This window comes from Aptenodytes forsteri, unplaced genomic scaffold, assembly GCF_000699145.1.
Source record: "Aptenodytes forsteri isolate BGI_AS27 unplaced genomic scaffold, ASM69914v1 Scaffold181, whole genome shotgun sequence".
Lineage (NCBI taxonomy): Eukaryota > Metazoa > Chordata > Aves > Sphenisciformes > Spheniscidae > Aptenodytes > Aptenodytes forsteri.
In genome coordinates, this window is record NW_008795702.1 from 4,534,357 (window position 1) to 4,551,150 (window position 16,794).

The 16,794-nt window shown below is 38.5% G+C and overlaps 1 protein-coding gene across 1 annotated transcript in view; it reads right to left on the reverse strand.

Annotated features, from left to right (window-relative positions):
* Positions 1 to 10,333, reverse strand: part of SLC30A7 (solute carrier family 30 member 7) — a 25,834-nt gene extending 15,501 nt beyond the window's left edge. Inside the window, exons 1-6 of the mRNA XM_019473106.1 lie at positions 10,326 to 10,333; positions 9,275 to 9,362; positions 8,472 to 8,598; positions 7,380 to 7,535; positions 5,744 to 5,794; positions 3,432 to 3,567 (exon numbers count right to left, since the gene is read on the reverse strand). Of these exons, the coding sequence (XP_019328651.1) occupies positions 3,432 to 3,567; positions 5,744 to 5,774 (167 nt within the window). The 5' untranslated portion in view covers positions 5,775 to 5,794; positions 7,380 to 7,535; positions 8,472 to 8,598; positions 9,275 to 9,362; positions 10,326 to 10,333. The remainder of the gene's footprint in view (positions 1 to 3,431; positions 3,568 to 5,743; positions 5,795 to 7,379; positions 7,536 to 8,471; positions 8,599 to 9,274; positions 9,363 to 10,325) is intronic.
* Positions 10,334 to 16,794: the final 6,461 nt, after the last annotated feature.

A 16,794-nucleotide genomic window follows, 5' to 3' on the forward strand; every position in this document is an offset into this window, starting at 1 on the left:
ACCCATAAGCTCTTGGTCGGCTCCTCATCCATCCCCAGGCAGAGCTCTATGCACTCCAGCTGGTCATTGACATAGAGGGCGACACCCCCTCCTTGTCTCCCCTTAAAGTGATACTGTAATCTAGACTGGTCTGAGGATCCTTCCCTTGGAGGAGAAAGCCACCAACCAACATGAGTAAAAATTCATTTACCAGTTTGTATTTTATTGGGAGTTTCCAACTTTATGAAAATAATTTTCTCAATGTATACTTTATTGTCATATACAACAAGCAGGGCTTCTAGACTAACATTCAGAATAGTTTATCCTCACTATCTAAAATTTAATAGAGAATATTCAAGCCTGGACCATTCTCCCACTGTGACTTTAGATTTACACTCATGTAGCCATCTGCGATATTCACAACTGTTTCCTAAGATACCTTCCTGATGATAAAAAAGCACCTGTACTACAGGCAAGTCTTAATCCGATACAGTAATTTGGCATTTGAGAGCAAGTGACAGAAGGACAGCACAACAAGAGCTCAAAGACATACGCACATAAAAAGACATTCTCCGAGGAAAGAAGACTCCCTCCTAAATAACAAGTTGACAGCCAAGAGCAAAAGCATTTCCATACAGATTTTGACATTTCAGCTGCTTTATTGTAAAGCTTATTGTAACTCAAAGACATAAAAGATCATCCACGCTCAAGGTTTTGCTTTCACTAAGAGCTGTTGGTTAACATTAACAGCAGTAAGGAGAGTATTGCCAGCTCTAGTTCATCAGTTAATAACTAATATGTTTAAAGTAGAACCAGAAGTCTAAGCAGCTAATTAAAATGGAAATGGAAAATTTCATATACTTAAAATGTGGAGTCATGCAAAAGAGCTTTGGAAGATGAGCAATAAAATACGCTACTATTTAGATTTAAACCAATCAGCTAAAGTACTCTTGTAAGAAGAGACAGCATCCTGGGGCTTTTACACAAGCCTATCTGAAAGAAGCATAGCTTCACAGTCCCAACTAGGGGAAAGTCCCCAGACAGCATTAAAACTTTTGGACAACTTTATCAGACTGGCTTTTGCATCTCTGACTCAAAACTATGCTTGCTTTATTAGAGCCACAAAGAAAAGATCCTGATTTTTAAACACACATGCATGGGTCCACTTGTTAGGGCACACATGTACTCTTACCCCACTCCACCTTATCAAAGTTGGTTTAACTAGTAAAAGGGACACGAATGGGCTACTCCGCACAAGTAAAATTGACAAATATTCCTCTGAAATAGCAGACAATTATTTAAACTAAAGCCAAATCCTCCCGAAAAGTTATTTATCAAGGTTGCAAATAGGCCCACAGAAGTGGCCAGGAATCCCTCCACTAGATATTGAACATCCCCCTCCTCAAACCCACAAGCACCCCATCAGCAAACAGACAATTTAAAAAAAACTAGACACAGCTCTTGCCACTATCAGTTTAAAGTCTTCTTGCAAACAATGTTTTTCCCCTCAAATCCTAAATTTCACAAAATTTCAGTACAATCTTTTCTCTAGGTTAGATTTAGGTGACTTGAAAAAGATTAAGGATAAAACTATTATATATGCTAGCAAACATCAGTTGGGCCCCCATATTACTGTTAGGAAAGATCCCCTTATGGGAAAATCTGAAAAACCTTTTGCATTATTTCTAGAAGAGCACTTCACACACACAGCATAGCGAAGAATAAGGCAGAATAAACAATGGTTTTAGGCCCAGAAGTGTAAATGAAGATTACTAAAGTCAAACAACACAAAAGGGGACTCAAGCTCTCAAAGAATATCCATCTGAAACTGCCAGTCATCTTGTTTATGATCTCGTTTAAGTGCATTTCAAGCAAAGCCATCAGTAGTTGAGTCTGTTGGACCGCTTAAAAAAAAAAAACACAACAAAAAAACCCCAACCCAACCCTGCAATTAGTGTTTGCTCCACTGCTGTGCCAGGATGTGTCAGTCTGCAAGAAATGCAGGCTTGCTTCTACTGACTATGGTGCAGCTGACTGCACTCAGTTAGCGTAATGATTCTAGAGATCATTTATAGCATCGCGGACCAACAAAATAATGTTACAGGCTGAGGTCTGGTACCAGGTCAAAAGGCACATCAAGCAGTGAAGTCCTCCAGTATTTTCAGCACAGAACACGGACCTCAGACATTCCTCCTAACTGTGCTAGCAGACCTATAAACAGCTTTATTATAAAACCTCTGTTATGGAAGGTAGTCTTCTTCCAACCTCTGTACGAATGGAAGAAAAAAAAATTCTCATTTACGTGGTATCTTCTGATCAGCACTCCACATATGCATGGCTGTACACAAAGCTAGACCCTTAAAATACAAAATGTATGGAAACCTGTGTTTTACCCAGCTATTTCCTCAGCAATAGCTTCTTCCCCCTTGGTAACCTGCACATTTTCTTTCCCATTTTTTGAGATTTCAGTAATAGAATTAGTTTGTAATAATTTGTCCTTTAGGAAATTACAGGAGGTTTAAGTCAAAATACTAAGTTTATATTAAAGTGGTAATTTAACAGTGATCTCTAGCACACAGATTTCTGTGGGCATTTGGTGCCTGAAGCATGTTGCCCTACACTGATAAATAGGGAGATTCACATCAATAATTCTGTGAATGCTGCCATGCATATGGTATGCTTATACCATATGTGGCATGTTTATAAGTAGCTGCAGTTAATCGGATGACATTCACCACTACTGAAGAGACAAAGGTGTTCAGTTATTAGGTTGTAACTGGAGTTGTGGCACTCTGCCCTATGCCACCATTGAAACTGCTGCCAGAAAAGCCTCAATAACAGCATCACTAAACGAAGCGTTTGCTTGTCCAGTCTAATCCAAACAGCTTCACATTTACAGCGATCTTGGTAAGCAACAACTGGGAAAGCCCAGAACTACTTGAAGCATTTCCATCAGATCTTAAACGGTGTAAGGATGTCTCAGAATACAAATACACAGGAAAAGACAGTTCGCGCCAGAGGGGGGAAAAAAAAAAAAGTTACCAGCCTTGATTTGTCAAGGACAAGGGCACATCCTGTGCCAGCAGGCTCAACTCTGCTGCCCCGAAGCCATTCTGCTCCATTTACTGGAGTACATTGGTTTATATAAGCATGTTCTAAATACAGAGAGGAAGCTTTCTACAGTTTGAACCTGAAAGACATTTTTGTAGTATTATGCAAACAGGGGTAAAATATGCAGATTTAAGAGGAAAAGCTGTAGAAAAGGAAAAGAAAGATAGCTCATGTAAGAGCACACCAGAACAGCCGTACAGAACAGAGGTAACATCACTCTTGGAAGAAAAGCAAACGTTGTAAGTCATTAGCATAACAGACAAACCTTTTCTTCTGAGCTGTAATTTGTGCTGTAACTAGCATCAAAAATACTAGCAAATGTCAGCGATAGCAACACTTACCTCACTCCTATAAGTAGTGCTATCAGCATTGAACAAATAGGATCTGCTATCATTAGACCATAGTTCTGCATCAATATAGCAGATATGATTACACCAATACTTCCGAGCGTGTCTGCAACAATGTGTAGAAATACACCTGTAAGAGATTAATTGATATCATTACAACTTGGTATTCTGAAAGCTAATGGAGTATTTCAAAGACAGGTTACGGAGAAGAGTTGCAAGAACTAGATAACATGATTTATGCTTGTTAAATTTGTGGTCAATTTTTGGTTAAACACACAGAAAGTGATCACAGGATTTCAACATATTTGTAGAATATAGAGAATTTGAAGAATTTACATTATTTTCTGCACTTAGCAGTAAGGGGTGTTTCATGGCATGGCTATCAACTTAAGCAGTGATTAACAGATGTAGCTAGATTTTTTTTTCATTCAATATCCACCCATATTACAGTAAAGAAACTCATGTTCCCTGATGCCTACAGACAACGATAAGCACTGTGTAAGATGGAAAGACTGTTAACAGAAACAGCTCTGTAAAGCTCTGAAAGATGCTAATGTTTCAGTGACAATACCTGTAGAAGTTGTCTGGTAAGGAAATCCAAGACAAATGATTTTGAGAATTAAACAATACTGCGGACATGAACAACTTCACTTTTATTTTGAAGAATAACACACTACCTTAAAAGACAAAGAAACAAGCACTTTGCAGCTAGCTAAAATTTAGCCTTTGGAGCTCCCTGCTGGCAATGACGGGAACAGTCATTCAGAAACAGCTTTTTTAAGACAATTCTCCATACTCAGATAATCCCTCCTCATAAAAACAACGCACAACTATAAATCAGCTCTTTAGTGGTTTTTCCAAGTCTACATTTGTACTGGGTCCGGCTGGGATGGAGTTCGGTTTTCTCCATAGCAGCCTGCACGATGCTGTCGTTTAGATTTGTGACTAGAACCGTGTTGATAACACACCAACGTTTTAGCTATTGCCAAACAGCGCTTGCACAGCATCAAGGCCTTCCGTTCCTCACTCTGCCCCCACAGCAAGTAGGGCGGGGTGGGCAAGATGCTGGGAGGGGACACAGCCAGGACAGCTGGCCCCAACTGACCAGAAGGATATTCCATACCATATAACATCACACTCAGCAATAAAACTGAGGAGCAGTCTTTCTAAGTCAGCAGTTGCTCAGAGACTGGCCAGGCATTGATCTGCTGGTGGGAGGTGGTGAGCGATTGTCTTTGCATCACTTGTTTTTTGTTTGTTTTTTTTTTTCTTTTTTTTCCCCCCCTTCATTTACTAAACTGCCTTTATCTCAATCCAAGAGTAGTTCTCGCTTTTACTCTTCTAATTCTCTTCCCTGTCCCACTGCAGGAGTGAGCAAGCAGCTGCTGGGTGCCTAGTTGCTGGCCGGAGCCAACCCACCGCAGTATTGAAAAATTAAAATAAAATTATATAAAATTGAGTCTTTTTAATATGCTTCAATTAAAACGTGCCTTTCATGAAAAGACTGACTTTCAAATATCTTCTACTGAAGTACTGAGTATACATATATGTAATATGGTATACTATAAATTCTGGAAGAGGTTGAAAATGTTCCTTTTCAAAGACTACAGACAAGCCAGAAAATCATCCAACTAGAGAAAACAGTATGTACATTTGGGTATGCCAAATAATTGCTACCTCTTACATTACATTATTTTCTCCCTCTTGAATGCTGCAAAAAAATTAATCAAAGCTCAGATTACTGATAATGAGGATGTCAGTTTTATTTACACTAATGCTCAGGAGGTCATGGACTCCAAGCAATTTAGAGTGAATTACTATCTTGTCTAAACCAACTGTAATAGCTTGATGAGATGCAAGTTTTAAGCTCAGGTGCCCTTTAACAACTATATCAATCTGCATTTTTCAAATACATTCTATCTTAATAATACTGTTTTTCACTTTCCAGAGCATACATTGCAATTAGGCTCCTAAAGTTTCTGCTTTTAACCACTCTTTCCTAGATTTTTATTATTTGACTTTTCAGCATCAGTAACAGAAGCTAAATCCCAGCTTTTGGGATCTCCCTTTTAAACTGTGTTGACGCTGCATTACATTTAGACTTCAGTGAGTGTCTCAATGCCTAGCCATGCACAGGGTATGGCACTGCTCTGTTTACAGGCGGAAGGGGACTTCATAAAATAGCTCCTCTAAGAAAAATGTAGGGTTTACCCGGAGGCACCATCTGAAACAGATGTGTGACAAACAGTCACAGGCAGGCAGACCATGATAAAACTAATAAACCACTATACTTATTTTCATCATACCTTGTAAAATCTGTTTGCTGGATCCAGCCATCCCTTCAAGAGAATGGTCATCTGTGAAGACAATTATTGGCATATTAACCTACACAAAGGCTCTCTCTAGTGGTATATTCTGTTATGGTCTTCCTTTCTGAAATTTCTTGAACAGACAAGCTGTTCACAATGACTAGCTTTTACTCTAGCTATTGTTTACTGCAGCAATTAAAAGTCTTAAAACACTTTTTTTAAAAAAGAAAATAGCACTTTACATAATAGATTTTATATATGTATACATAAAAATAAAAAGATCAACATTTTTTTTTAATGAAAACAAACTGAGAAGTAAGACCTTTCTTATATAATAAGAAAAAAAATAAGGCCCCCTCAAGAATACAAGCCATACACACAAACAAGAAGAGTAAGGTCAAATAAATTTGCTAACCAGAAATATTTCACTTAAGCAAGCATTTATACCTATTGTAAAACAACAAGGATAAGACTTGGAGAAGGTAGAACTAAGTCAAAAAATCCTCTCATCCAAGCAGATGAATGCCTCTGCGGAACACATCAGAAAGATTTTAAGAAAAACTTGTTAAAGGATAGCAAATGACTTCCAGTGAAGATATATAATAATTATGCAAAAGTTGATTTCAGTATCAAATTGCACAAAACAGATAGCTACATTTGCTGCTCCACTGGGGTGGGGGGCATGGGGAGAGCAAGGAAGAGGCAGGAGGAGGGAGCTCCTGCTTTCCAACCAAACTCCAGGAGAACACTCGGAAAACAAGCACCAATTTTCTACTAAAAATAGCAAGGAAGGTACACATAAATCTTTTTATACTCTTTGTCACCTCCTGCCTGCAAGTTACCACACTATTCCCTGCTCTGTATGGGCACATTTTCAGTCACATCAGATTCTAGTTTATGGCTTAGGCAGGAAGGATTGACAACCCTGCATTACAATAAGGCTTTCACTTGCATTGTTTCAAATAGGTAGCAACCACACTGTCTCTTCTCCCATAGTGAAAGCTACCGATCATATTTTGCATGGATGTCTCTTCACAGATTGTTTGCCTTTCTAGAAAAGATTTAAGTGCAGCTAAAATACCAAGTACTTTTTTCATAACCAGCTTTAAAACAGATTACAATTATACAAGACAGGGAAAATCTTATATTTGAGATCCCAAACCAAGTATGACATATCAATCCCTAAGTACCCAAAGTAAAATTGCTTGTTCATCTTTCCTAATATCTTGATCTGTAAAATTATTCAAATGAAGAACACTAGCAAAGCAGCTTAACTTGTCTATTGATTTTAATGAAAAATTGAAACAAAGCACTCGATAACTAATTTCACTATATTGCTATAGCATACATCTGTTTTATCTTTTGCCAACACATAACATCACAATGAACATTCAAAAAAATGCAGGTAAAGCAAAACCTTTAAAAACTAACACTGAACTTACTGCAAGTGAAACAGCACTTACCAAAATGAGCCACAAAACATGGTGGTGGCGTAGCATACCACACATTTAGTGAAACTACTTCCGTGTATGCTCGCAACAAGCTGCCAGCACCCTCTCTTTTTTTTCAGTAAATCATTAATAGCAAATTTAAATTGAGTCAAGATGGTCTGTGACATTAACTAAGTACTTACCATGACAATAATCCTGACCATGAGAGTGTCCATGGCTATGGCCACGATCATGAGTGTGTCCATGGGCATGTTTATGTTCATGGCTGTGACCATGACCTCCGTGACTGTGTCCGTGGCTGAGACCACCATTAAATAGGGAATGGCTGTGTTCATGCCCTATAAACAAATATCACCATCAGAGTATAAATTTAAACGTTGAATAAAAGTATGCTTACATTTGTTTCTAAGCTACTCGAAACCTATTCATGTTTTAGGTCATGTTAAGGTATGGCTTTAAGTAAGTTAAGAAAATTAACACAAGCTGTTTGTCATCTAAATCTATGCTGTGCAGCTGTGTAATACATACCTGATTTGAGAAGTCAAGTGCTTTTATACATTCTTACTTTGAGACAAGTTGTGCTACACTTTTAGTACAATTTGGAAAATGTACACATAATTAGATACAAGCACATTAAAAACAGCTGTTTTAAGAAACCAGAAATCGGCTATCATTCACACGTTAAAAATTCAAGCTTAAATTGCTGCTTAAAGACCAAAGACTATTTTCTGCCATCAGTCTGTATCAGTTTATATGTTAAGCTGAAAGATATACCAATTAGCTTTGCAGAAAAAAACCCCAAACAAAATGTTTACCATATATATTTAGGCAAATAAATTCTGCATTCAAATTCAAAAGACACTAAGTTGAGAAGCACCTGAAGCTGAATCATCCCATACTTAAAATTGGGTTCAGACACTGTTTTGTAAATTTTCCAGCCAAGACCTCACTTAACTCCAGCTTAATTTTGTCCAAAAGACACTCTGCAAATCACTTCCAATAAGGTGCAGAAGAGTGCATGTTCCAGAAAGCAGATTCTGGCATGCTAGGTCTTCCAGTTAATGGATATTAAATGAGAAGTACGGTAGTGACATACTAGGGCTAGTGATAAAACATAAAAGTCAATATTGCAACAAGTCACATACACATTTGGCTAGGATTGCCACTAAAAAGACATTAAAATTTAATCGTGGAGTTCTCATTGGAAGATTATAAGGTCCTGGAACACAGGGTGCCAAGAAAGGAAACAGTACTGAAAATTATAGACATCCTACCAGAGCCATGTGAATGCCCATGACCTCCGTGTTGAAAAACAAATATTCCTATAAGATTTACAATGAATCCTAGTATAGAAACAGGAAGAAGTCTCTCATGATGCACGTCAGGAGGCTCCAGTGCTCTCTAAAAAAACCAAAAAAACCCAACAAACCAAGAAGCAAATGTAGAGTTCTACAATCTCTTTACATTATTAAAAGGCACTGAAAATACTGCTTAGATACAGGAGCATTTTCATACAAACAGGCATATATAAAGACATAATTAGAAATTACTCAGGACTTACAGTTTTTGGGATGGTACACAGACTAATTCTTACTGTCTGAAGCTGAAGTTTTATTATTAAAGCTGTGAAAGTATAGTATAATATTCTGATAGTCTAGCTAACTTTTATCATAAAATTTCATTATGCTGTGGGATGTGGCTCAATACCATATGAAAACATTCAAGTTTGTTGTCATACATGGATTACCCGTCATCCAAACAACTTCCAAGAGTCTAGAACATCATTTCTTCCCTTCCCCTTAGAAGAGTGAGGGGATGAGGGGAATGAAATGAAGACTGAGAACAAATTTGGCATTTTTCAAAACTTCTGAAATCTAGATTTTTTTTTTAATTCTTTTTTACCCTCCTCTCTTTGGAAGTTTCTTTTCAATGAGACATTACAGGCCTAACACAATTTGGATCTGAAGCTAAGTGTTGCAAGAGTGAACATAATCAATTTCAATAATTTTATCCCCATTAAATATGCTCTACAAATAGAAACGTGACAGTTAATAGTGCAATTGACTTCACAACATACCTCAACACCTTCAGAAAAAATGAAGAATGCTGTAAAGATGAGGAATAAACCATTTACAAAACCAGCAAGTACTTCTGCTCGAACATACCTGCAAGAAACAAAAAAGCAACAACAGGTATTACCACCTCCATTTAAATGCTGAAAAATAAGAGTGGAACTTAAGAGACTGGAGTACAATCTCGTAGTTCTCAAACAGTTGTATTACACAGAGATTTGCTAAATGGAAGGTGCAATATATAAACTACATTTTAAATATATGAAATTCACTATGTTGTATTTTGACAGAAATTACTTGATCTAGATCAGCCATTACCTGATCTAGATGAAAGAAAACTTTCAAATACGTCAAAATCTTCCCACTTAAGATCATCTCTACTGATAGTTATGGTATAAACAGATATTTGGAAGCCACAAAGTAAGATAAGCATGCGAGATGTAATCGAAGTCTGCTGATGTAAAATTCTGTTTAATATCAAACAGCCATACATTAATCTGCTCCCCCTCTAGTAGGGGGATTTTTAGTAAAAGTTTTAAGTAGAAGTTAATTACTTCAGCTACTAAATTTTTCCAATAAAAAACAGCCAGGTTAGAATAACATGCAATTCCAATGTAGCAAACATCAGACTTAATAAATTGTGGCTGTTCTCTAATAAATGGAACACCAGCTGTTTAAATGCAGAGCAGTAATTAATACAGAACCTGCTTTCATTGCAATTAGTTCGTGGTACAATCAATTCTTCCTAAATTGATTTCTAGGCACACTGGAGTTTCCACCTTAATTAAACAGTGCTTTAAGTGTCAAACTACATGACCCAGGCTTAGGCAAGACAGCTGAAGCTAAATGCTGACATTCAGGTCAGTAATGCTATGGGGAATGCAGCAACCCATGTTACAGCTCATTTGCTGTTAATTAATCACTATCACCAATTAATATTGTATCACCAGTATTGTTTTATAGGGCACAACTGCAATGTGCAAGGGAACCAAGTGCCCTTCAAACAGAACCAGCTGCAGCAGCTGTATCCACGAAGGGCGGTACGGAATGACATACCTCAGCCTTGAGGATCTGCGTTAGTGGTAGCCACAGCTGTTGAATCCTGCTGGTTCTGAGAAGCATGGCTTATAATCTCAGGTGCAGCGTCACTGAGACTTAGCTCCTTTCAGTTGTAACTTTCTGTTCCAAAGAAGGCATGGGGCACCAGGAGTCCAAGATATCTGAGATTCCCTATAACGCATCTCACTGCGCTGTGAGGACAATCCCATGATGCGGCTGCTCTTACTTCACTGGTGCCACAAACACATGACAATGCAGGGCCACTTTCTGCTGCGTAACTTGTTTCCACTAGTATGATCACAGAGATCTTAGAAGTGATAAACCTGCTCCCCAAAAGCAACGCCTTCACATTTTTACTGTTTCTAGGGGGATATTAACTTAAAGGTTTACATAACTCACCTTAAAAACCCACCCTTTCAACATAGCTTTTCCATGTTCTGCAAAAAAAGGTTTTGTTCATACAGTGAAAAATTACCACCTAGACATTTACTAAAATACATTAAGGTAACAGCCTGAAGTTTCTTACCCATATGAGAAAGCATCGTTTGACCTCCATTTTGAAATAACCGAAGCTGCTAATCCAGCCAATAGAGCAGTACAGTCAAAAAACATATGAAAAGAATCTGATATTAGACCTAAACTGGAAAAGAACAGGAAAAAAAAAGTGTTATGTTCCATATGCTACATGTTGAGTATGAAAAAAACAGCATTTAATCTTTTACACACTAGCAGAATACACTGTGTGTCTAAGCTTCAGACGTGGTTTTGCCAGCACAGAGGAGAAACCCACACTAGATCACCAATACAAATATGATGACAAAACTGCTTTTGTCAGCTTAGGGGAGGCACTTTGGAAGAGCACTTGGCAAAAAATCCTCCTAGCATATGATTTTGGTGGTAGCAGGGGGGTGGTTTCCACTGACACAAATCAAAGCCCCTAGAGTTGCTATACTCGCAGCCGCACCTCTTGCCAGCATAATTCTAGTGGCAGGTATTTGTTCTTATATTTCGATTTATAGTTTGACCATATGAGCAAATTTGGCTAGAAAAGTGTATACACAGAAGTTTCATTTAAATATTGACCCCACATATGTTTGTAAAAGCAGTATTTTACATCTAGTTAAAAAAGAAAATTGGGTTTAAAGAGACTGCTTTTGAGTATCTATTATACGCCATGCATATAAGTTAACTAGTGCAATAACACTAAGACTGTTCTGCTGAAGACTACCAATACCACCATAGTGATGGCACTAAGCATTTACAAAAGCAATATTCTCAAATCCATTTTCAAACTTGATACTTTGGCAGAGTCTTCACACACAGGGAAAATTGGTCAAAAATTCTTTAATGTCTGCAGTAAAAAAAACCCCAATGAATCAATCAAAATAAAGTTTCATAAAATTTTGACAAACGTATGCCTGTGACAAAATATTTTAGGCCTGTAAAGACTGAAGTCTTCCACTTATAATTTTAGTTTATTATGTCAAACATGCCAAGACTGTGAAGTCTACTTCAGCATAGCAGTTTTCCTCTCAAGCATCTTATTTCAGAACTAACACATCATCAGATGAGAACTTGTCTTTGATGTTCATTCACACTGCAGCAACTTGACACCTTCTACGAGTAGGGCAGGCTGAAAAAATGGAGTTTCAGTACATGGGGAATTCTAAGATTATACTCTCTTTTGCCTGAAATAAAAGCAGGACAGCAAGCAATATACTTGTTAAGTACTTTTGACTACTACATACCTTTCCTAAATAGCCACCTTTTATGTTTACATCTGTTTTTACATTTTACCTGAGCAGAGAAGGCAGTCCCTGATAGCACTGCCAAAGCACCAGACCTGCTTTCTTTTTAATCTATTGCTGCTCAGTCTCCAAATTTCCAATCACAAACCTTCAGCCTGAATCATAAACAGGTATAGAATTTATCCAAGATGCATCTAGTTCTTCTCACTATAACAGACTATGATGAGAGAGGGATAGGTAACTACATTACTTCACAGCCAAAAGCAAGGTTTCCAGCATCCTGATTTCCACTGGGATCACACACATCCAAGGTTAACATACTGTGGTGAAGCTACACTAAACCAAAGGAAGCAACAATAATACTCCTGAGAGCACAGAGCTCTATCAACGATTTTAAAAAATAAAAACGCGGACAAGAGTGCTAAGTTGCTATGGATGGCTGCCTTTTCGTTTTGCTAAGGGTAAAGATAGCAATCATTTGCTCCTTTTGCTGGTGATCACCATTACTCTTCTAGTTTGACTGGAGTATGTCCACACAGAAATAAAAGCAAACAAATACTTGCTCTATCTGTGCTTTCAGCTGAATGGATCCAAGCTAATTCCAGTTCAAAAATGATAGAGTGGTATTAGAACAATGATGAGCTGCTGCTTTTAAACCTTATTAGTCCTCAAATCTTTGCCTTATCAGCTGCAAAGCATTGACTAGAAGACACACACTCAGCTTTGATCTAGAAGCTGAAGGAAGCAGATGCTGAGACACCACTTCTTAAATGGTTTATTTCAATGACCAATACACAACTACAGTCTTGACTGGCAAACACAGGAAAAGTTTAGCATGCTGTTTTACCCTACAAAGTTCAAAGCAACTTAACTTAGTTCACGAGTTACCCAGTCAGTAGAACTCGTATCAGTTTGTAGGCTGTACGTAAATTGGATTTAACACCACACACAACAGTCACCAAATTTTACTGAATTACTAATCATAAACAGGTTCTGTAAGTCTGCAAGGAAGTATGGGCATCAAAACACAAGCTTCATATTTGAAAAGGCATTTGGTACAGAGGTACTGATGTGCATTTGTTACTACAATTGTCCCAAAAGTTCCCTTTTCCCAATCCTTTGGTTGTCTACAAACAATTAGTACACAACTCAGTTCTTGGAAACTGAAGAACAAAAAGCAATTACTGGTAGTAACAAATTCTAAAGGACAGCCACGTTTTCACACTGAAGTCAAATACAAAGTTTCATTAGCCAAAGTTCAAACTACTTCACGTTAAGAAACCAAACCATTTCAGCCTGACTGAAATAAATTTCAAGATTAATCCGATGTGTTTCAGATGAAACACTCAACTGTGGAAGAAGTGGGTTTGGAGGAGAGGAGACAGAACAAAAGTCTTGCTCCCTCTATATATTTACATATATACTTTACACACACATACAGAAGTATATATACATACAACTCTAACACATTTAAGGCAGAGGACGATGTCATGATAAATTGTCCTTAGGTGCTCTAGCTGCCAAAGCAGGAAACAGATGAAGTTTTTCTGAACAAACTCTAAAGGAAGACCAAAGGTTTTAGCTGGATGCCCGTGAAGCAGCAGAATGGAATTCCCTATCGAATTCTTGAAGGGTGTAGGTGGCAGCTTCCCCCTCCCCAAAACCAGGTGACACCCCTAGGGAAACAGCTCATTTTAGGCTTGGTTCTGAGCAGTAAGGAAGATCCAGTGGGGAAAAAAACCCACAAAACACACCAAACATTCAGGTAGAAGGTAATTAGGGTGACAGTAACCGTAAGTTTGTAATAATTATGAAATGGAAGGAATAAGCATGGCTAAACAGAGATAGCTAGTGGTTTCTGAGGTTTGGGGTTTTTTTTATAGAGTCTCCTGGGAAAGAGCATATAAGGGCTGTTACTGAAACAAAATCCCATACTAGCTCTAGAACCAGAAATCATACAGCAAGTTACCACGGCACTGTGCCCACACCTGCAAATCTCAGAGGCAAGACTTACCATAGGTGCAACACCAACACAGCTGTGCTGGTTTCAAGACCTAAGCTGACATCTCCAAGCAGCCAGAGGCATGTGGATTTATCAACAGGGGTCAGTACAGACTGTGTCTGCAACACACTTCACCACATGGCATAAACATGCTCTGTATAATAGGTACAGCTATAAGAGATTCAACTGCACAAACGACAGGACGCCTAGTAAGAGGCCAATCTGATTTCATCTGAGGCTTTTTTTAAGTGACCTGTAAATTAACGAGACCTTAAAAAACTGGGTGCAAAGCGATTACTAAAGTAAACCAGCGATCCAGTCAACCACTAGCAACACGGGATGTACACAAGAACTTCCATTAGAACTGGAACACGTCATCCAGAGTATAATCTAGTAGAAACCCTCACAAACTCAAACACATTATGTCTAAATGAGGATGCTTCCATAGTTGATTTAATAACACAAGTTTAATACCAAATTACACAAGTATGCATGTAATAGTATTTTAAAACAGAACAGCCCAAGTTGCAGATTTTGACTTTAAACAAGCTCTCAGCTAGCAAAATACCACATCCAGTTCTGTTGTCTGTGCTTCAAGAACATCACCATACCAGAGTATTTGTAAGAGGATCATATAAACAATAAAACAGCTATGTGAGTTCAGGAAACAGCTTACTTGGCAAACAAAAGCTAAGGAGAATGCAAGAAGTAATAATTAAAACAAACAAACAAAAAAATTAAAATTGAAGACTTTTAGAACTTGCCGACAAAAATTTTGGGGGCTAAAATCATAGATTTGATTTTGAAATAAGAATATCCTAGTCAAAGAACTCTCAGCAATCTGCGTAAATTTAAATGGATGAAAGCGTAGTTTTCAGAATCACAATTAAAAAGAAATTCCTTAGTCTGTGGAAGCCAAAGGAAGAATCATCTGAATAACCATGGCAGCCTGTTAGCCTTGCTATCTTACACTCACTGACATCATCAGGGACACTAGAGAGAACACAATTCGAGACCATGGTCCTAACACTTGCAGCATCAGGCACTGGCCATACCCAAGACAGGCCACAGTGGAATAAAGAAGTGCTCCAAGGTGATACAGAAAATCCCCTTTACAAACGTTCCGTTTCTGCATCTCTCACATGGACAGCAAAGGAGCTGCGTTTTTCAAACTCAGGAAATAATTTTCCCTATAGGGCTCCTTGTTTGCTTGTTATGTGTTTGTTCTTCCAAGGCGTGAACCGTCTGCTTTGACTAAAGGCATTCCTCATTACACCCTCTGCTACTCCTCTCTATTTAAAGAGATACTTGCTAAGATACTGTTTTGTTCTAGCCCAAAATCTAGGCTTAATGTAAAGATACCTGAAATTAGTGACTTGAAATATAAACAAGAGGTCCAACTAACAACTATCCAGCAAATCCCAATTCTTAATCTCTATAATGAACAAAAATAAGTAAGAGTCTTTTCAATTCCAGTAAGCCCAAATCTTCTGTAACAAATTTCTGGCAAATGTCACTTCAGTTTCTCAGTTTAATTATCTCATATACAGGACTTTTTGTGGTATAGATTTCATTTCTGGTCACGCTACCAAAAAAATCATTATGCTTAAAAGACATACATCAGAACAAACTTACATGAACATAAAGCTCTTTATACCTGAACCATTGAGAAAAATATTTGCACCTTCTGAGTTATTAAAAAAAAAATCCAGACTTGAATAAACAGGCTACGCGTACAATAATCCTCACACAATTGCAAAGTAAATCAACAAAGTCAAAACCAAGCACGTTGCCAAGATAGTCTGTGCCCAAGATAGCACTGTGTTCCCACTAGTGCTAGAGTAGCAATTATTGTAATCAAGGTTAAGGATTTTATAGTACAGTGTGAGAGATTCAGAGAAAAATGATAAATAGTAGGATGAAACTGTTTCCAAATCCGCATTCCTGCTTTCACTCAAGGCTTGATTAAGACTCCCAGTAATCTGTGTCCATACTACAGCTTTTGATAAAGACTACTTTAAGTTCCATGTGGAAGGATGCACTATTGGGCTTAAATGACATTTCCACGCCTGTCCACTTCAAATTGAAGTATTGACTTAGAGACTGAAATACCACCATAAAACAACTCTATCAAGCATGAAGCATGATGGAGATACTACTACTGTTGTCCGTTCTCTACCTGTACACCATACATCGGTACTAAAGTTACTTTGCATTTCTGCTTATATTTTACTACAGATTTTGCAGTAGCAATTCAGTCCAGTCCCTCCTGGTTTTTCCACCTTTGTGAATTTATATGCTACATAAAGTACCACTCGTCTATACCAGGATGTGTTAATTCCCGTTTCTCACTCAGAGACAGGGATGCTTGGTGCAGCGCTGGGTTTTGCCGCCCAGCTATCATCTTACAAACGAAGCCACATTCCCGGACAAAGGATCTCTGCGGCAAGCGGCAGGCACGACACGGTTACGACCCCTGGGTTCTGTAACTCGCACCAAGGGCGGGCTTCTTCCTCAGCAAAGAGCCGAGCAGCACGGCCGGCAAGACACCCGTTTCAAACGGCGTTCCTCCATAACGCGCCGAGTCGCGCCCCCGAGCAGGAGCGCCTCCCCCCTGAGCCGCTGGGATCCGGCTGAGGGGACGGCGGAGCCGGTCGCTACCCACGAGAGCGCTCCCGGCCGGGGGAAGCCTTCCAGCAGCCCCCAACGCGCTGCC